This window comes from Lutra lutra, chromosome 14 (assembly GCF_902655055.1).
Source record: "Lutra lutra chromosome 14, mLutLut1.2, whole genome shotgun sequence".
NCBI lineage: Eukaryota > Metazoa > Chordata > Mammalia > Carnivora > Mustelidae > Lutra > Lutra lutra.
The window spans coordinates 75,443,849-75,464,925 of NC_062291.1; the positions used below are offsets into that span (position 1 = coordinate 75,443,849).

The 21,077-nt window shown below is 38.8% G+C and overlaps 2 protein-coding genes across 2 annotated transcripts in view; one reads left to right on the top strand and one right to left on the bottom strand.

Moving 5' to 3' along the window:
* SLC18A2 (solute carrier family 18 member A2) overlaps nucleotides 1-3,989 on the top strand; it is a 38,473-nt gene extending 34,484 nt beyond the window's left edge. Inside the window, exon 16 of the mRNA XM_047701813.1 lies at nucleotides 1,715-3,989. Coding sequence (XP_047557769.1) covers nucleotides 1,715-1,819 — 105 coding nt within the window. The 3' untranslated portion in view covers nucleotides 1,820-3,989. The remainder of the gene's footprint in view (nucleotides 1-1,714) is intronic.
* Nucleotides 3,990-5,025: 1,036 nt separating this feature from the next.
* PDZD8 (PDZ domain containing 8) overlaps nucleotides 5,026-21,077 on the bottom strand; it is a 77,397-nt gene continuing 61,345 nt past the window's right edge. The window contains exons 4-5 of the mRNA XM_047701812.1: nucleotides 13,608-13,770; nucleotides 5,026-9,618 (exon numbers count right to left, since the gene is read on the bottom strand). Of these exons, the coding sequence (XP_047557768.1) occupies nucleotides 7,415-9,618; nucleotides 13,608-13,770 (2,367 nt within the window). The 3' untranslated portion in view covers nucleotides 5,026-7,414. The remainder of the gene's footprint in view (nucleotides 9,619-13,607; nucleotides 13,771-21,077) is intronic.

The window sequence follows — 21,077 nt, forward strand, 5'->3', positions numbered from 1 at the left end:
CCCGCTGAGCAGAGAGCCTGATATGGGGCTCGATCCCAGGACCCTGAGATCATGACCTGAGCCGAAGGCAGAGGCTTAACCTACTGAGCACCCAGGTGCCCCCCGTACATGTTTCTTTGAGGATCGCTACCCTGAGGACATAAGACCTTGAGCTCTTTGGGGGTTAAACCTTTCGTGTAACAAGGATACGTCCATACGGGGAGAATGGTCCCGATGGACAATGTCTGCTGCCTCAGTGACTGAGGTTTAGAAATAGAGCTCTTTATTAAATACATGTATTAAGTCACTTGGCACGAAGCGGTAAAAAAAAAAAAAAAAAATTTGCAGCAGACACTTGGAGCTGACAGCCGTAGAGGGTCAAGGAAGTCGTTTTTTTAACATGTCACCCAGGCAGATAATTTTAGAATATTTCAGCAAATGATAAATGGGTTGGCACTGAGTGGAGTCACAGAACTTATCAAATGTATGGGGCAAGACCTGGGGGCGTAGCTGACAAACACCAAGATAGGTTGCAATAGGCCAACATGAGATAAAAATTTTAACAGGTAAATGCTTCCATGTAGATTTTCACGCTGTACACAAAGGTATTGGAATAGTTTATGTGGAGTAAGACTCTGAAAGGCACAGCTGGTGGGAGACCCCGTTAGTTGTACCCAGTGTCCTGCCATGCAGTGCTGTCGCCCCCTCCCCCCAGCAGGAACAGACTTTGGCACAAGGCTGTCTGGCGCACAACTGCCCCGTTGCAGTACGTCCCTTGACATGCAGTAAAGGTCATGTTCCTTAATCACTGCGCGTACACACAGGGCTGTCGGCCCACCACAGAGAGTGCTCGTGGAGTGGAGGTCTTGCAGTGGGATGGCTTGGCACGGGCCTGGCAGGATAAGGGGGAGCCGTTTTCTCAGACAGCAGGCTTGGTCTGCACATGTTCAAGAGGAAAAATGATTACCAGGACTTACTGAGGATGTTTTTCAATTGAGGATCAATGGACTGTTTATTTTTCAGTAACAATGAGAAGGCACAGGATTTTTCTGTTTGTGAGAGTGTTTTTTGTGTGTGTTGTTTTAAATCCTACATTTGAGCAAGAGGAAGACACCCAGGATTTGGGGAGAGGTGCTCTGGAAATGCCGTTTATGAAAACATATGGGCCCCATGATGTTCAATGTAGGGAAACCTAAGGGGCCATGGCGGTGGTTTTAAAATACCATAAGGGGAGTCTGTGAAGATGGCTGGAATCAGAACCGGATCCACGTCAAGAAACAAGGGATGTAGGTCAGCCTCAGGCACACGTCCAACAGGAGTTCACCTCATTAAGGATAGCATGTGCCCTTCCTGTGTTGCCACAGTGAAATCCGTACACAGCAGTTGGACTGGGTGACCTCCAAGATCCCCCCGAGTCCCAATTCCAAGATTCTAAATAGAACTCTTCCTGAGCGTGACCCGCCATAGCCCTTGCCTCACGGCTCACAGGTTGTCCTGACTGGACCTCACGGCCCCGGTGGAGACCACGTCCGCAGTCTCTCTTGCCTGGGACCCTCCTGGAGTGTGGAACCCCAAGGCTTCTGGGCCAGGCGCCTGGCAGTGGCACTGAAGGACTGGCTGACAGTGCGTGGTGCTGGACACAGCTTTCCAGCTAGTAATTCTTAAAGATGGTAGGTTAAAACCATCTTATCTTTGTAAAATAAGGTTAATGTACCTGCACTTTGCTCTCTTTCAGGCTATTCTCATGGATCACAACTGCCCCATTAAAACAAAAATGTACACCCAGAATAATACCCAGTCGTATCCGATAGGTGATGATGAAGAATCTGAAAGTGACTGAGATCCTCAAAAGTCATCAAATTTAATTGTACAAAACCGTGTTTCCAGTGAAATGACTCCTCCGGAACTGTCTTAGTCATACCATTCATCCCTGGTGAAAGCAAAACAACCAAAGGTTATTCATTCTTCTCCGTGGTTGTGATTGATTGCCAACAGCCTTATAAAGAAAAAGCAGCTTTTCTAGGGGTTTGTATAAATAGTGTTGAAAACTTTATTTTATGTATTTGATTTTATTAAATATTATACAATATATTTTGACGAAATAGATATAGTGTAAATCTATAAATATTTGAATCCAAATCAAATATAATTTTTAAGAAAACTTACATTCATGAACACTTGGGCAAAAAAAATCTTATATTTTTTCTGAATATTGGTAATGAGTGTTTAAAATTAAAGCACACATTATCTCCGAGACACTTCCAACACTGAGAAACTAGAAGGAAGTCTGAAAAACAGAGTCAAATAAGACAGCATATGATGTCGTGACTTGTAATTATGATGCGTATATTTATGAGCTAAAAGCTAGTTTTCTCAAATGCAGAGGACAGGAACTTGAGTCCGTCTCTTTTGGACTTACCCATAAATTGTAGCTGGCATTAGTTTTCTATGCAATCATCTACCTGGAAACAGATGGTTGTAAATTATAAATTCACATGTCATGTGGCCGGCAGCAGACACTAAAGGCAATAGGGAAAAATAGTAAATGTTGTGAAAGCAGAGAAAAGCACCCAGAAGTACAGTTATGAACAACTAGCTTTCCCTTTCCAATATATACTTGGTTGTCTTAGGAGGAAAGAAAATTGAGGGTAGACACACCTTATACTGTCAAGGTTATTTAAGCGTGATAAGATACATTAACATCTAGTTCAACTTTTAGAAATTTAAAAGCCTAATAGCTGCTGTGATGTGAAAAAAATCTGACTAGATCTTTAACCTGTTAAGAGGTTATCCAAGTGTCTTCTAGCAATCTGTTAAGTTTTGAATTGCAACTATTATTTTTAGACTTCTGAAGGTTGTTCACATCAGTGTGAAAACAAATTTTAAATGAAGATGGAGGAAGAATGAAATTATCTTGAATCACGTTAGGAAAACAGGTAAAAATAATAGGTCAGGACACATTCCCTTCAGAGACAGAAAAACCCTAGAAACATCTAGAAATGTCTGTGTATCCTTCTATCATCTAGTGCTGTGTATAATGTGGTTTTCCTAAGCATGACAACATTGACGTGCCTTTTCAGTTCATCAGCAAATACTGTGTTAGCACTGTCAGTTGTCGTCATGTTTTATGCGAGATGTGACTGGAGTGTGCGGAGTGTAGAATGTCTCAGATAATACTTGTTAATTCTGTAGCTCTGCCATCAACAAAAATTACCTAATGTCTGTATTTCGTTAAGCTAAATTTGTGTTTCTGTTAACTTGGACAAGGAGCAAGGAACTTTAGAACAAGGACTCGACCTCGTCATTCTCTAAGAGAGTAGCTGCTATTTCCCATTTGCTTTATGAAGCTTCTTGGGGTGACTGGAAATCTGGTATTCCGGGGCAGTGTGGTGGAAGCAGACAAGTTTCCTACTCACACATTTGCACTGGGCAACTTGCACGAGTCTGTGACTTTGAAAGATGGCTCTAGAAGCACTCTCATATGGCTAACGTAACCAGCAGGATTGTTTTCTACTCCCACAGGGGAGACTTCTCTTAGAGGGTTTGTGTCTCTCCCTGACCACAGTACTGTACGATTTACTCCAATTTCATTCTTGCCTTTGAGGCTTCAGTTCTTTGAGAATGATTGGCAGAGGCATGGCCACTGTTGCTCTCTAGAACGAGCATAAAAAGATATGTGAGGTTTTTCAGAACTGTTTTGGGGAGCAAAAGTATCAATTTTATCTGAGAGGGGGAAAATTACAAGGTCTTTTATAGGTAGGACTAAAATTCTGGGGTTAGCAGGACTGTGAAGTGAGGCTTTTTTTCCCCTTTTAACGTTGTGTATCATCTTAACCGTGAATATACAGCTCCCTGAATGTTTGAGCAAAGATGGGTTTTTCTGTTTGTACCTGGCAAAGTAGATACAAAAACACTGAAGTAGCAAAGAATATTCAGTTTTTTCTTTTGACTGCTGAGTGTATGTGCATACATGTTTTAGCTCGTTTCCTTAATAAATCTTCTGAACACTACTGTGCCTGTTTGTATTCCTTTATAAACCAGACATGATCGCTGGAATAAAAAGCATAAGGTATTGACTGTGAAAATCTAATTAAAGACCATTCTTCTCTGCTTGCAGGTATCAGGTAAGGTTCAGGTTAGTCTGAACCGTACTTTTTGGCTTTGCAAAACTGGCTTTGAATTGAAATCTGTAACTAGTCCCATGGTGTCAATGTGGAAAAGCCCAGTAAGTTGCCCCTGCATTTCTAAAGTCACGATGTTTTCCTGATTGTCGTGAACAAATAACCGTATCTGATGGGAGTAACTAAACTCTTCTGCACGTGAGCCCACAGGGCACAGGGCCCTGAAATCCAGACAACTCAGGGTATGTGCGTGGGTCTCTTTGAGGCGTGAGACTCACAGGTGTGAGAACTGTAGTTTTACTCAGATCTTAGAGGGGTTCTAAATGCTTCTCTTAAAGAAAAGCTATTATTTCAATTTAGAAAGAAAGACAATACATTTTTAAAGTGATTTTAAATTTATTCACTTTTAGGGAAATTAGAGATCTCATCCTTATAATCAGGAGCCAAGTATTTTCAACCTGCCTTTCAAAAAATCCAGATAAACTTAGAGCTTGACAGAACCCTCCAATCTTCAGCTTGTTCCCTCCTCTCAAAATCATAAAATGGCCAATAGTGTTTCAACTCTTCTGATCCTCAAGTATAGGGCTCGGTATTAGGAAATGTAGCATATTAATTCTGACTCAGTGCTAAAATATTGTTCAGGTTGATTGTTTAACCTAGTTCTTCACCTAAATACCAGAAATACAGAAAATAGTCTAATTCTTAATAAGTAGCAGGGCTGATCCCTACATCTGAGATTTCAGTTTAGAAAAACAATAGCGAAACCAGAATTTAATGCTTTTCGGCAAATTTCAAAATAGCAACTTTCTTTAGCGAAAGTGGACTTGGCGAAGAGCTTGTATGCACGGCCCAGCTCTGGCAGGCGGTCACTCCAGAAAAGGCAGCAATCACCTCTTTCAGATGGTAGCAAATGAAGATATTCTTGTTTTCTGTGGTAGTTCTTTTTATTATTTTTTAGCTATTGATAACATAGCACGGCAGCAAGATTACATCAGGAATGTAATAGAATACAACTGTTTCCACGGAGGCCTGAACCTCACTATCCCCTAGGCTATTTGGAGTGATCCCCCCTCCCCTGCACTAAAGCACGGCTGTGAGGCCTCTACCGCCTGTCCCGGCAGATATAAAAATATTGCACTACATTAAAGGTAGATCTTACAAATATCATTAGCAGCATTACTGAGCTTTTCATAATTGTGGTTCTACAGAGTTAAATACTTTTAAAACAGGAGATTTTTATGAAACCCAAATTTTGCGTTATTTCTGCAGACTCTTTCAAATGCATCGGTTTCAGCGGCATGCTTGGATGTCACTATAACTTCTGTGGTGTCATCCATCCACACGCCAGCCACTTACAGACACTGGCCTTCCAGGTCATCACGGTAAGTTATTTTTTGTTAAGGTAAAAGTTGGTGATTACATTGGGCAGACTGTTTCAAGCACGTTACAAAACTTTTTTTTAGCTTTCAGAGCCGTTGGTGTATAGACTTCTGTAGCAGTGTTCTTTCAAAATGCAAGCATGCTTAACAACAAAAAAGGGGATACACAGATCTATTTCTGTTTTCAACTTGGCCATAAAGGTACTTTCTAATATTTCACTTAGTAACAGTAGAATAACTTTTCTACCTTCAAAAATGTTTTTGTCCCCCATTTGAGTCATACCTTTTGTTTGAATTGCATTTTACTCTTCAGAGAGCTTCTGCAGCTCTGTTCTCCTCACAACAATCCTGTGAGGTAGTTACTGTTTATTCCTACTTTGGAGCTGGGGAGACTGAGGCGTAGGACCTCCTGTGGTTATAAAGTTCACTACTGGCCAGTGGAAGAGCTTGGCTTTAAACTTTTGTCTGGAGTCTCCCTGAGCCAGAACCCTATCACACCTTACACTAACTCTGCCTCTTCCCAAAAGCTAGCGAAACTGTCCCACCTAGCTTTAAATTCAAGTTAATCTTTACTATATGTCCATTATCACAGGAGATACCTACAAGAGGAAAACAGACATATAAAAGGCCAAAACTTTGATGATACACCAACAGAGGTCACGCTCACATGGTTTCCTTGAGTCACATATCACTGGGGTCCACACAAAGGACCGAGTATCAGAATAGATCTTTATTATCAGAGAACTGATCCCAATTCCTATGTATCTATACTGTTAATTTTTCTTTTTTCTTAAACAAAAGACTGAACTATAAATGGGTTCAGAATGACCACCCTTCCTTCAACCTGCAGCATGGAGGAAAAGCAATAAATCTATCTTGCATGATTCCTTTCCTCTACAGCATCCTCCTGCATGAAAATGTTCCTAAAACAAAACAGCCAAACCCAGTTATCAACACTGGGTCATTTTAAGAACTGGCCCCTTGAAACTTTATCCTTGACATGCTTTATTTCCTATGGGAGAACTGAAGACAAAAAAAAAAAAAAAAAAAAAAAATCAAATGTTCAGAACTTCCATTTGAAAGGAGAAAGCATCAACATTTCAAAAGATTATATTTCAAAATCCTACTGGTTACTGGTTTTTTAGTAATCTTCTCTATAAAATTCTTGACCAAATGCATTCTCTATTCCCTATTACATTTTGTTTTTCAATGCAACCTCTTCAAATTAATAACTATATTCTCACTAAAACTGCACAAAAACTAGAAAAAAATTCACAGGATAGAAAGCAAGCAATATGTGTAAATTATTATTATTTTTTTTTACTAAATCAGTGTAACTGACTAAAGGCGCAGCATCTGCTTTTACGTTACATTTGGCAAAAACAAAAAACCATCCCCAAAACCCCAAATTAACAAAAACTTCAAGCAAATAGAGATGACAAATTTCCTAACACAAAGATTCAAAAACCTGTTCCCTCAATGATTGCTGTTGTCAGTTTGGGCATGCAGCAAACTTGTTGTAACCGTGATGGAAATGAAAATATTTCAAGGATCTGGACAGTATCCTATTTAACACTCCTTCAAAAACTAAGATGAAGGAAAATAACACAATGAGATATCACATGTACATAAACATGGAAAGTTAGCTTACATAATTACATAATTAGAAAAAGTTAAAAATAAATTAGTAAAAATAAATTCCCAGTATAAACCCAAAAAAGCACAGCTATAAATGCAATCTGAAAACAACCAATTTAGTGAGCTGGTCATGTTTTTGCTGGAAAACAACCTTTTTTCATTCTTGTTTTTACATAAGCAAATGGCTGTGGAGAAGCAGGCCAAAGTGCATCAGAAGAGGGCTTACACACGGGTTATCTGTGTTCCTCGAGATGTAACTTTTTCCAAATCACTCGAAAAGTTCAAACGAGCTGTCTGTTAAACAGACTCAGATGGGCCAAATAAGTCCTCTGATATGCTGCTGAATGGCTGGGAGTCTATTAGTTGGGTGATTTCATTATCAAGGTCTTCTTCCGTATCATCTGTGTACTTGCTTATTTTTTTGGAGTGCTGGTCTAAAGACAGACTTTCTAAAGATTCAAGATCTTCAATGCCCGCTCTGTAGTGGATCATGAGAAGTGTCAGAGCTTGTAGTCTTTCACCTGATTTAGACAAAGCAGCAGAAAGAAGGGATTTTTTCCTTGATTCAGTTGCTTCTTTTTCTTCTCTAACAAGGGAATTATTGTGTTCCAGCTCCTGGTCAATTTCGTTCTGCAGTTTATCCAGCATGAACTCTAATTTCTGGATCCTCTCTTCTGTAGGCAAGCCCCTGTAAAGATCACGGCCTATTTCTTTAACTGCAATGAAAACGCTGTCGTCCAGACCACCCTCCTTCCTCACCAACTTTATTCCTGTGTTGTTTCCTCGTTTAGAAGGACTGTTCGGACCACAGACCTCTGTGTCACTGCCTTCATTGTCTGATGTGTTGGGTGTGTGTTTTGGTGAAGGTTCCACTAGATCAGTTCCTGGTTCAGAGAGGCGAGTTTTAGAGACTTGGCGCAAATTTAACAAACGAGAGCTCGTATTGATAATGTGTCTTGTCAAACCTGTTGTTTTGTTGACTGACTTGCTAGCTTCAGCATCAACACGAGGAGGCAGGCCTAAGAAGGTTTCTTGTCCTTCCAGCCTGAGGTTTTTCAGAGTCCGGTCTATCCGCCTATCAGTTGCTCCACAAAGAGGCGTCTCCGCTAGACACTTTTCCTGACATTTTTTATGGCAAACGTAAGCACAGAACATACACTGGGAAGCAGCTTTAGTCCACACTTTTTTCTTACAGTAATCACACCAAGTTGGGTTCTGGAACTGAGTATCCTGGAAACTATGCTTATTTTCTGTTAAACCCATCTGTCCAACCAGCTGCTCCTCTTTAGGTAGGGCAGAAACCTCTTCGACCAAATGGAGTTCTTTTTCTTTCTCTGAGTTAGTAACTATCGGGTGGTCTGGTTCTCCTTCTTTCAGGTATTTGAAGTGAATGGTAATGTCACCAAAGCAAAATTTGTCATTGAAGCCCTTCTGCATACTCAGATTGCGCAGCGCGGTTCTCGAGACCATTGCCTTAGGTGAGGGGGCTTCCAGTCTGAACTTGGAGAAGTATTCCATGTTTGATGTAGCCAGGCACCCCAAAGCCACCTCTTCAAGTTTTAAGCTGACATGCCCCAAACAGATAAGACCCCCTAATTTGAAAGGATCTCTGCACCATAGTGCAATGTTTAAGTATCTGTGGCAGGCTTCTATGTCAAAGAAACAGGTTGCTCTGGTTCTTGTCCATTTTCCTAGCTTGTTACGGTAAGGAATTTCTGATGATTCCCACGTCTGAAGGTCATCTGAACTGTCTTTAGGAGGGCAGGAGCTTTCTGAAGTAAAATCTCTCGTCACTTCTTGCTTTGCTAAAAATGGCTTAGATGGAGCTACATCTTCTGGGTGATCCACATTTTTCACTTGCTTTTCAGCAGGTTTATCTGCAGGAGGAGGAGGCAGCACCTTTTCTGGCTTTTCAGGGAGGACCTCTGATTCTGTCTGACTTGGGGTGTCAGCAGAAGGCAAAGGAACTTTCACTTGTGGTCGTGGTGGCACGGGTGGTTTGAAAGTGGATCCTTGGGTGGGTTTTGACACTTGTGTTGGGTCTGTTATCTCAGAAGCTTTTAGGGCCAAGGGTTTATTTCCCTCTTTACATGGAGGTTTTGGTGGTGGTGGGTGACTTCCTACAATTAATTTACGGTTTAAGACTGGTGATATGGTTCCAAGAGGTTTAACGGAAAGTGTTGTCGGAGTACGTTTGGGGCTGTGACTTACTGATGGAGCCTCATCTTTGAGCTCATTTTGTGCTCTGACGTCACTTGCCAGGTCTTCAAATTCAGAATCCAAATCTCTATTTTCAGCATCTACTGCCAGCCCAGTGGTTTCCTCTTCATAGTTTGGTTGGCATGAGCTTGACAGAAAGTTTTCTTCCAACTGCCCCAAATTATCTTGCAGCGCTGCGCCTTGACTGCTCTGGCCGACAGGCCTCTCGTAGTGCACCAGCACCCGGTCCCCCGCCTGCTTGATCAGCTTCAGCACTTGCAGGGTAGATGTGATTTTCACACCTGGTGTGAGATTTTAAAAGAGAAAACATGTAAATTGCTGCAGTGAAAATCACTTAAGTTTGCTGGATGTAACTGCCATTAGTTCATGATTATGGAAAAGCAAAACAGAAATGGGGTGAATGATCAAGTTCAGAGACCCGATGCTTGAAGTAAACTTAGCAAAATACTGTTATTATGAATAGCAGACTCTTTTACATATTCTTTTTATTAGCCCTACCCATCAAACTAATCTTTTTATCAGGACCAGAAAGAACAAGGAGAGCATAAATTGCTTTAAACAAGTTGGTTATTATCCGCATTGATAATATCAGCTTAAATTTTCATTTTATTATGTTCTAATAGGTGGCTACATTAACACAGTTTGAAATTCAAAAGGTAGAGAAAAATGTAGAGTGAAAAATCTCCCTTCCACCTGTATTTCCCACTCTGTCCCTTCCCTGAGGCAATCAAAGCTAGCAGCTTCATGGTGGAGTCTTCTAGAGATACTCTAGGTGTTATCTTTAAAGGCTCTAAAGATGTTTAGATGTTTGTTTCCTGCCCTCCCCCCGCCCTTCCCCCAGTGGTACTTACCCAAGCTAGACCTTTCTGTAGGACTTAGAAAAAGGTGAGAAGGGGTCTATGTTTTCCAAAGGTCTTAGGGCCACCCTAAATAAATCAGAGTAACGTCAGCCCCATCTAACAACCTGACTTCAGAGTTCCTCAACCTATATCCCCTTCTACCTCAGTTGCCCAGGCAAGATCATGCTTTAGACCCAATTATCACTTGGAAGTTTCCACATCAAAGGTCTTTCACTTGCAATTAATCTCTGCTCACAACCTCCTATTTCGCACCTCCTCGTTACAATGCTGTCTGTTACTGAATCTGTTCTGAGGTGATGTCCAGGCCCAATCATTACTCCTTTGCTGTCCTGTCCAACTGGTCTCCTGACACCACTTGCTTTTCTCCCCAACCTTAGTCTCAAGATTTCACTGATGTCCTCATCAAGATTTGGGATTCTATTGCCCTGGTCCTTTCCTCTTCTGCCTACCTGGCTTTCTGACCCCAGCTTGCCAGCCCCACCTTCCTTGGGCCCACCACCTTCAAACCCTGAATCCCACCTTCCCTACCATCTTTTATTCTGCAGGGGATCTCTCCTTATTTACTGGAGATCAACAAGCAGCCGCCTTTTCTCCTAGCCAGTCATCTTTAGTATGAATCTATCTCTGAGGACGAAGTAGCCCTTTACTTGTACTTTGGATCCTATTCCCCACCTCCCTCAGGGCTTTGCTCCATCAGCCTTCCTGGCTCTTATCTTTATTCCCTTCCTTCTTCTCCTTTAAAACCTTTTTCTTAGTTTCCACTTCACTGTGCTAATTTGGTTCTGACCACCTCTGCTTTCTTTTTCTCCATCCATATCTGCCCCTTGTACCAAACGTCCCCATGGTTTTATATGTCCTAGTTCTCTAGATCACAACCATCTCAGTGGTTGCAACTGTCAACTTTTTCTTTGGTTGGTCTCCCCTCTTCTTCATCCTTTTCCTACATCCCTGATTACTTTTGGAGATCAGCACCTAGATGCTTCCTCGACGTAACAAATTCAGCTTAGTTAAAATCCCTTCTCTGATCTTCTCATTCTCCTGTCCTCAGGATGTGAATCAACTTGCCACCCTCCCAATTAACCCAATCCGGACCCCAGAGACAGCTGACCCCCCAGATCCCAGGAGCTCTTAGTTCTGTCAGCGTTCTAGTCCTTTTCCTCCCCTGTTCAGATCCACCTGATCACTGGCTTTGGTTACAAGAATCCACAGCTCCTTGCTGTGACCCCTCAGACTGTCCCTGTTTTCATACTGCTCCCCAATTTCCCCAAAGCTTTGGCTCAAAAACCTTTAGTGTACAAACTCATCACACTGGAATCCAGAGTTTCTAATGTGGCTCTCTCCATGATTCATCCAACCTGCTCTTTCTCTCTAGTTCCACAAAATTGTAGTCTGACATATGTACAATGAAAAGTAAGTCCCTCTACTGAGCTATAGGAAAACTTCAACTTAATCTAAACTCGTTCTTTGTGACTTAAAACCTGGCTTCATCTCTTCCCCAATCACCAGGAGCTTTGTGGAGACAACCACTGCTCCTGTCAGGGCTAGCTGGCCAAATCTGGGTTCCTTTTCTTTTGTAATTTTACAAATATATACAAAAATAGAGGAAACAGAAGAAAGGTGAACTCCATCATTGGGCTTCAAATATAATAAGCACTATGCCAATCTTATTTCGACTACCACCAATCCCATTACTAAATATTCAAAAAATTATATACCGGTACGAACAAATTATAGGTATAGAAAATATTATACCTGCTCCTTATCTCAGTAAATATTTTGTTTTTATAAATTTTAGCTATAAAGGGGTGACCTTTAGTTTTTCCACTCTGTACACATTTATATTGCTTTCTTTTTGAGAACAGATATTTATTTTGGAGAATATTTACTACATGTGTAACTAAAAACAAACAAAAAAACCTTTCATAAAAGGTCATAAAAAAGAAAATATATCTTGTAGGTAAAACCAGAACAAAGGGATAAGTGGATATAAAGAATTTATACCAAATTCTAGCTTTTAGCTGAGAGGGAGTAACTGCTGTATTTATTTTAAACAACTATGTAACAGCGGGGGTCTGCTTTATGGCTCTGCCATCCTCAGTGCCTATGAAGAGCAGCAGCATCTGGGGGCTTCTGAGAAATGCAAAATCTTGGGCCCCTGTACAGGTCTGCTGAAGCAGAATCCCTATTTTAACACCAAGCCTGGATGACTGGAATACAGTCAAAAGGCTTGAGAATCACTATTTATGACCTACCAAAGGGATTTCCATGTGAAATATGGACTTAGTTGAGTTTCCAGGCGTGCAACTAAATGACTGTCATTATTTTACTGTCATGATGGTTTTGAATCAAGGGTTTAACATGTAACAAAGGAAAACTCCCCGCTTTAGGAACTGACCTACCTTCTTTATTATCTCAGCTGTGAAAGAATATACCATATTGTTTTTGGAAGCTCGGCTGTGACCGACCATATGTTTAAGAAATCTCTTGACAAGCCTAGAATGGGGGGTGGGAGGGCGGGGCAGGTACTACAAAGGTCTGAAAGGTTTGGACTTTTTCCCCATTGGTGTGTACAGGGAGTCCTACTGCTTATTCATAAACATCCAAGCAAATAACCTGCCTATCAACAGAATTTATGTAATCTATCCAACTGATAGGAAGGCATGCAGGTGACACATTCTTCCAGAGCAATGGTGATACGGGCTGTACTCTAATGACTGCATGTTACCAAATGGCTGGTCAATCAGGGACAATACAGAGCCATCAATACGGGGCCACAGACAGTTCAAGTGTGCCCTCTTGGACAAGGAATATTAGTCTCCCTCCTGTTCATTATCTAGTCCTAAGTGATGGGGGTCATAGTATTAATACGGTCAATTTTAGGCCCAGAGTAGTTAGGTGGTTATACAGAAGGAACTGTTGACCATATTCACTAAACACTAGAGGAGTAGAAGGTGGGATAGAAAGGAAAATTAGAGAAGTTTACAGAAGAGTGGTATAAAGATGAAGTATTTTACAGATTTATACCTAAGGACTAAAAATGGCATATGTGTTTTTTTTTGTTTTGTTTTTTTAAAGATTTTATTTATTTATTTGACAGACAGAGATCACAAGTAGGCAGAGAGGCAGGCAGAGAGAGAGGGGGAAGAAGGCTCCCTGCTGAGCAGAGAGCCCGATGCGGGGCTCGATCCCAGGACCCTGAGCAGAAGGCAGAGGCTTTAACCCACTGAGCCACCCAGGCGCCCCAGCATATGTGTTTTAAATTAAGGCTTCCTTCAGATTTTTATTTTTAATAAAGTTATTCTCTTTCCATTATAAAAGTAACATGTGCTCATAGAAAGAATGAAGACAGGGAAACTTCCCACATTTGCTCACTGATTTCTCTGTAAGTGTGAAGTGTGTTGCACAATTACCTCCAATAGCAATCAGTCGGTCTCCCCGCTGAAGATCTGCAAGTGCAGCAGGCGAGTTTGGGGCCACCGTCTCAATTATGACATGCCCAGCGTACCCGTCAGTTGATTGGACAAGACGAAGTGTAAGTCCGACACTCTGTAAATTCCCCTTTATTAATTCAACCTTTGGTAAAGAGAAAAAAAATGAAAACAGTCAATGGGTTCATGGTAGGGGAGTGAGAAAAGAGCTCACTGAGAACACTGTAGCTGATGCTGACTTTTATGCCATGGTGACTGTTTTTACAGACAAATAAAAGAGGGGGAGATTTTCACTGTGACAGTATAAGTTAACATATGCTCAGACTACAAATTGGGGTTCAAAAACATTAAATACTTTATCTTCAGTGTGTCTTATTTACGATCCATTCTCACTGTAGAATATTTGGAAATAGAGAGGCAAAATGAAAACACTCCTAATCATATCATCCGGAACTGCTGTATATTATACCTCCTAATATATGTATTTTAACACAAAATTAAGATCTCATTGTGAATATAATTCTGAGTCTTGCTTTTTTGAAATATAATGGGAAATATCTTCTTTTTTATGATGTATTGTTAAATTATCTTTTGGGGGCAAAGTAAAAGACTTTACATTTGTTTTATTAACAGGTATCTTATTGAGATATCCTTCTCTAACTCATCAAGATCATTTTGTTTTCTAAACAAATATCACCTAATTTATCAAAATATGTGTCCCAGATTCACATCATCTGTGAACTAAAAAGACAACACAACATGTTATGTCCTCATTTAAATTACTGATTAAAAAAAATGGATTGAATGCTACATCCTTCTTGATGACAAGAATTCAATCTGTGTTTATTGAGTTAAACAAATTACAAATCAGTCTAATTGTATTATCATTCAGCCCATGTTTCTTAGTTCTGGTCTTTAAGAGATCTCATGAGGGACTCCTTCAAATAACTCGCTAATATCCTAATATATCACTGTCTGTATTGCTTTAATAAATAAACCCTACTTTTAAAAGCCAGAAATTTTTATTCTCCTACCTAATGGTGTTGGCCAGTAGAAGAGACCTAACTAGAAATTATTTTTTAATATGAATGTTACTAGATTTTATAAAGTTGCTTTTAGATTAAGGAAAATCTTAATCACATTATACTCAAGAAATGGGAAATGTAGTCAAGTTTTTGATTATCTAAAGGTTTACAAACAAAAAACCCTTCTAAAAAACATATGTATTTAAGCCTCTAAAAAACCTCTGTCCAGTCTTGCCTTATGATATAGTAAATAATCACCATATAATGTTAATAGTGGTTTTCACTTTAAAAAAGCCCTTAAGAATACATTCTTTCAAATCCACAAACATAAATATATTCTTAACATACAGAATGCCAAAGCTAAAACTTACAACATAACATTTTCTAATATGAGAAAGTTAACAGTACCAGATGGGCAAAAAAGGAAATCGAATCTGAGAACTGTAAATGTTAAAAACTAACACTTGGAATGTATTTTTTGTGATTTACTCCTTGTTCTTAAGTTGGAATAGAAGTTGGGTGGATAGGGCTGAGAAGGGAATTGAGGCTTGTACAGGTTTTATGTAAATGACTTACTTTATTTTCTATATACCAATCATACTATTCCCTTTGCTTTTCTTATTTCAAATGATTCTTGAAGTAAACATTCCCGATGGAAAAGGTTAAGGTTTTCAGGAGGAACAGTAAGGGTAGATAATACATTACTGCCTGCCCCCTTTTTTACTACTGATTAATACTAAATGCTATTGATTTCATAACTTACACAGGGAACCAAACTTAAGACACCATTTCTTTTGCCTCTTGTTAAAATTGTTTTGTTTCCTTCTAAACTCACAGTGCTGACCTATCTAATTTGGGGATTATAGGTACAGCCTTCTCTGAAACAGAAACTTAAAAATTTAAGTTCTGACAGCAAAAGTTGTAAGAGTATAAAAACACTTCATAATTAAAAACCTGAGAAAACACTTAAAAATGAGTATCACACAGGGCGCCTGGGTGGCTTCGTTGGTTAAGTGACTGTCTTCAGCTCAGGTCATGATCCCAGGGTCCTGGGATCGAGCCCCATGTCAGGCTCCTTGCTAAGCGGGAGCCTGCTTCTCCCTCTCCTCCCTGCTTGTGCTCTCTCTTGCTACCTCTGTCACTATCTCTCTCTCTCAAATACATAAATCTTTAAAAAAAAATGAGTATCACACAAAAACTTTTAATGTCAAATTTATGATAAAGTTTACAAGACTATCCAAATGATACCATGACTTCTGGAACAAAACTGGTATCTCCATTGGGATGAACTATTTTTAAACAAGAATAGCCAAAAATAAAAAATTCCCCTCCATACACAGGTATCTGTATTTTAAAATTCTATATATGACTACTGGATATACCATGCAACTGTAAAACATACGCCAAAATACAATTCTTTAAATGATGAGGTGAAAATAAAAATCCTAAATATTTTTTATATATCTGCATGTGGCATGTACCCCCCCCCCCCCCCCCCACCGAAATAAGGGACACCTCATTACCTGAGAGGTTTTGGTTTTGAAATTTTTATTATGGAAAATTTAAAATATATACAAAAACAGAGAAGAGGTAAAATGAATCCTGTGGTAGGTTATAAAATATGGTCACAAATTACTACTCATCGCGCGCACGGCCCTCCGCAAGGGCGCCTCCGCGCGACCCGCCATCAGGGCTGAGCTTGTTTCTCCGCCCTTCTCCCGCGGCCCGTAGAACCAGAAAAACATAAGGAAAGACCAGATGCTCTGAACATTATCATTCCTGATATATGTGACATTTAAAAGAACGTGAGGGGCGCCTGGGTGGCTCAGTGGATTACGCCTCTGCCTTCGGCTCAGGTTATGTTCCAGGGTCCTGGGATCGAGCCCCGCATCGGGCTCTCTGCTCGGCGGGGAGCCGCTTCCCTTCCCTCTCTCTCCGCCTGCCTCTCTGCCTGCTATGATCTCTGTCTGTCAAATAAATAAAATTAAAAAAAAAAAAAAAAAAAAAAAAAAGAACATGATGCCTAGTAATGACAAATACACATTCAAGTGCACACAGTAAGTTCACCAGGATGTGCTAGGTCATGAAATAAGTGTCAATAAATTTAAAAGACTGAAATTCAAGATACGTTTTCTGAATGGAATTGAATTAGAAATCAACTAACAATAACTAGGAAAATCCCAAATATTTAGAAAGTAAAACAATATGTTTCTATATAATTCATGGCCAAAGAAGGAATCAAGAAAAATTAAAAAACATTCTGAATGGAATCTTGAAAACACAAATTATTAAAATCTGTAGGATGTAACTAAAGCTGTGTTTACTACTTTCAGTGCTTATGCTAGTGGCAAAAAATCCAAAATTGGTGATCTTAAGTCCTACATCAAATCAGAAATCTCAAAATAGAAGGAAAGAATAAAGAGCAGAAATTAATGAAATATAAAAACAGAGAAATCAATTATGAGAGCTGATTAATGAAGTAATAAAAGTGATAAGCCTCTAGGCCAGACTCATGAAGAAACAAAAGACACATTACCAAAATCAAATAAGAGGGACTATCACTACAAAATCTACAGACAGTAAGAGAATAAGGCCATTTTTGGACTATTTTATGCCAAACCACTTGACAATTTAGATGCACTGGAAAAATTCCCTCAAAAGATATACCAGAAGACAGAAATTTTGGATACTGCCATATCTACTATTTATATCAAATTTATAATTCCCCCATTCCTCTTTCCCCTAACCCCCGGACTCTAGGTCTAGACTGCTTCTTTGATGAATTCTCAAGGAAGAAACGGTAGCAACCTTATCGGAATCTTCCCAAATTATGTGTTAGGGCCAATGCTATCCCCTAATTCCCAAACCCAGACAAACACAAAAAACAAAAAAGCAGAACTAAAGACTAATATTTCTAATGTTCAAACATAGAAGCAAAATTTCCTAAAAAATTTGTTAGGGAATTTAACCTAACAATGTATAAAAAGGACAATAATCAAAAACAAGTGGAGCTGATATCCAGGAATTTAAGTTTGATTTAAAGCAGCTGAGAATCAATCAACATAATTTACCATATTAAGAAAATACAAACAAAACAAAAAAAGGAAAAAATAAACCCCAAAATCCATTCATGATAAAAGTCCCAAACCAACTAAAAATACAAGGGGACTCTTAAACCTGATTACGGGCGTCTACAAAAATCTATAGGTAACATAATAGTCAATGTTTTCTACCTCAGATCAGAAACAAAGAAGGATTTCTGCTTTTACCATTTCAATTCAGTATTATACTGAAGGGTACAATCACAGTAATAACACAAGAAAAAGGGAAGGCATAAAGATTGGAAAGAGAGGAGAAAAGTGGTCTTTATGTACTAATAACATGAACTTATAACCAGAAATGAGTAATCCTATGAAGGCTACAAAACTATTAATAAGTGAAATCAGGTCACAGACTACAAATTCATTTATAGTAACATAAAAAATTTTTGGGTTAAATTTAATGAAAGATGTGCAGGATCTGTATGCTGAAAACTATAAAGCACTGCAAAGGAAAATTAAATTAGACCAAAATATATGGAAAATAATACCATGTTCACAGACTGAAAAACTCATTACTGTTAAGATGCCAGTTCTTCCCAATATATCTACAGATTCTAACAGAAATCTCTGCAGGCCTTTGAAGAGGCAAAGTCAAAGAAAGGTGAAGGACCTGGAATACCCAAACCCATCCTTAAATAGGACAAGGATATACTCTCTGATTTCAAGGCTTACTATATATAGCACACACAACATAGATAAATCTTAAAGACATGTGAAGTGAAAGGAGTTAAACACAAAAGACCATATGCTCTATGATTCAATTTGTATGAAGTTCTAGGAAAGGCAAAATTATAGTGACAGAAAACAGATTAGTACTTGTTGAGGACTGGGGGTTGGAGACTGTAGACTGAGGGCATAGAGTATCAGAAATAAAATTCTCAAGGCGATGGAAATATTCTATATCTTGACTGGCATAAAGGTTACATGATTGCATACAATTACCAAAATTCACCAACTATATACTTAGTGAATTTATTGCATTTAAATGACGCCTTAATAAAGCTATTAAAAATAAAGCAAAAACAAAACTGCCAATATACCATTTTTGTCTTAAGATAGTTAAATATATATATTACTGATAATTTATTCAGATAGCTCTTAGTTCTCCAATTTACTTAATTTAATAAAAACAATCTGGGATGAATTTAGATGGTCCTTAAGTCAATCAGGAAGGAGAGCAACATTTAAATAGTTTTTCCATTTAACTTATGTCAATCAAATGCATCCTCACTCTTATGTACAGATAACTAGAAATACTACATTGTAGATACTGGATTAAACCAGACATAATTATAAGAAGAACTGTGTCTGAAAAAGAAACAAAGCCACTTGAAAATGTATTAAAAGAATATGAATAAACTTTTAATTTTTATCAAATACTTGCATGTGGTTAAAAAAATCAAATACATAAAATAGCTTATACTAAAAAGCAACAGTCTTCTTTTTCCAAGCTCCCCACTCCTACACCACAGCAACTACCTAGCTGCTTAGGGATTACCTTTCTTCCTGTAAGGAAAACATTATTATCTCTTAATGTATCAAATTTTAGACAATCTGCAGACTTCCTACTGTAACAGACAAGGATGTAGCCCCATCTTCCTTTCCTCAAATACAGTAGAACTCATCACTATTTTTAGTTCCCCTACATAAACTCTTTATAATTTTAATTAATAAACTTATAGTTCTATTTCTTTTTCATCTTTCTTGATATTAGGACTTCTCTCTTACCCTTCACCTCACCTCTTTACCTTCTAAGTTCTACTGTCAAAGTTGATAACTATTAGCTTTGTAACTCTAATTATCAAGTTTGATTCTAAAAGCTAAAGATGATCAGTGTTTGCAATTATCTCAACTATATAAATATTATTTATTGTAAAGCTGAGCATTATTGAAGTTTCTGTCTTATAGAACCTTTAACTTTTCTTGGGAGTTTTTTCCTTTTCCCCCTCAAACAACATAGCTTTCACTTTAAATGTAGAATTTATGTAAGTATGGCTTCTGTAGTTAGCTCTTAAATTCCTTTATCCATTTGTTTACATACTATTTAGCACCCAGTTGAAGGGTTTTCTTTACCCACCCTGTGCCTCCTGCCGCAAAGAAGCCAGTTAATAAATGCGTAAGAAATTTTTAAGATTACAGAAATCACCTTCTGGGAATACCACTCCCCACAAAGGTGGAGAGACTGTTTTAGATTAGAGAACAAATAAAACAGGACACAGAAACTAAAGATACGTCACAACCCCATGTTATGTATGAATCTTGATCTGATACCAGTTTAGAAAGAAAAAAAGGCTACAAAGTATTTATGGGACATTGAGGACATTTTAATTTGGACTATTAGGTAAAATTAGGGAACTATTAATTTTCTTATGTGTGACTGTTTATTGTGGTTATGTAAAATGCCCTGTTCTTAGAAGATTCATACTGAAATATTCAGGGGTGAAGTATCTACATGTTGATGTCTATAATAACCCTTGCCTATGACTTGAGCAGAATGTTAACTTCTTTGAATGCCACTGGTAAAATGAGGTAGCGATCTCAAATGTGGAGCTCTGAAAAGGTTCAGTTGTTATTACTGTTACTAGCAGAACTTAGCACTACTGATCAAAAATGGTAACACAAAAGGAAAATTCAAAAACCAGTCTGCTGGGAATGAACTCAATACACAGCTAAGGAAACAAGGCAAACTATTATGACACAAACATCAATTCAGGACATTAAAATATTTAAATTATATCAGGCAAATATTAATTTAGTTTTGTAGGATCAAGACTGAGGGGCTAAGCTTATGACTGATTTAAAAAAACTGTCCTACCGACAAAGACTCTTTGGTGACCGGTGCCAACAGTTGGTAAAAGAACAGCCAGTTCGAATCAATCGGAAGTCCAACGGGCTCAAGCGGGGTCTTTATTTCCAAAGAGGCAGAATTAAACTAATGCTGGTAAATATCTATCTTTTCACAAAATTCTAAGTTTTCATCTCATAAAGTTTCCTCTATGCAGGAGACTAAAGATCTATCAGATGAAAGTAAAAGGAGGAGGCCAAAAATAACAGTAGGGCAAGAAAAACTGTACTTATGGACAAATAAAGTACTGTGAAGAAAAAATGAACATGGACCAATATTATGTTGTCCTTTGGGTGCTGAACATGAAATCTTTTTTGGGGGCGGGGAGGGGCAGAGGGAGAGAGAGAATCTTAAGCAGGCCCCACACCCACCCATGGAGCCTGATGTGGGGCTTGATCTCACAACCCTGAGATCATACCTGAGCCAAAACCAAGAGTTGGACCCTTAACTAAGTCACCCACGTGCCCCTGGTCATGAAATC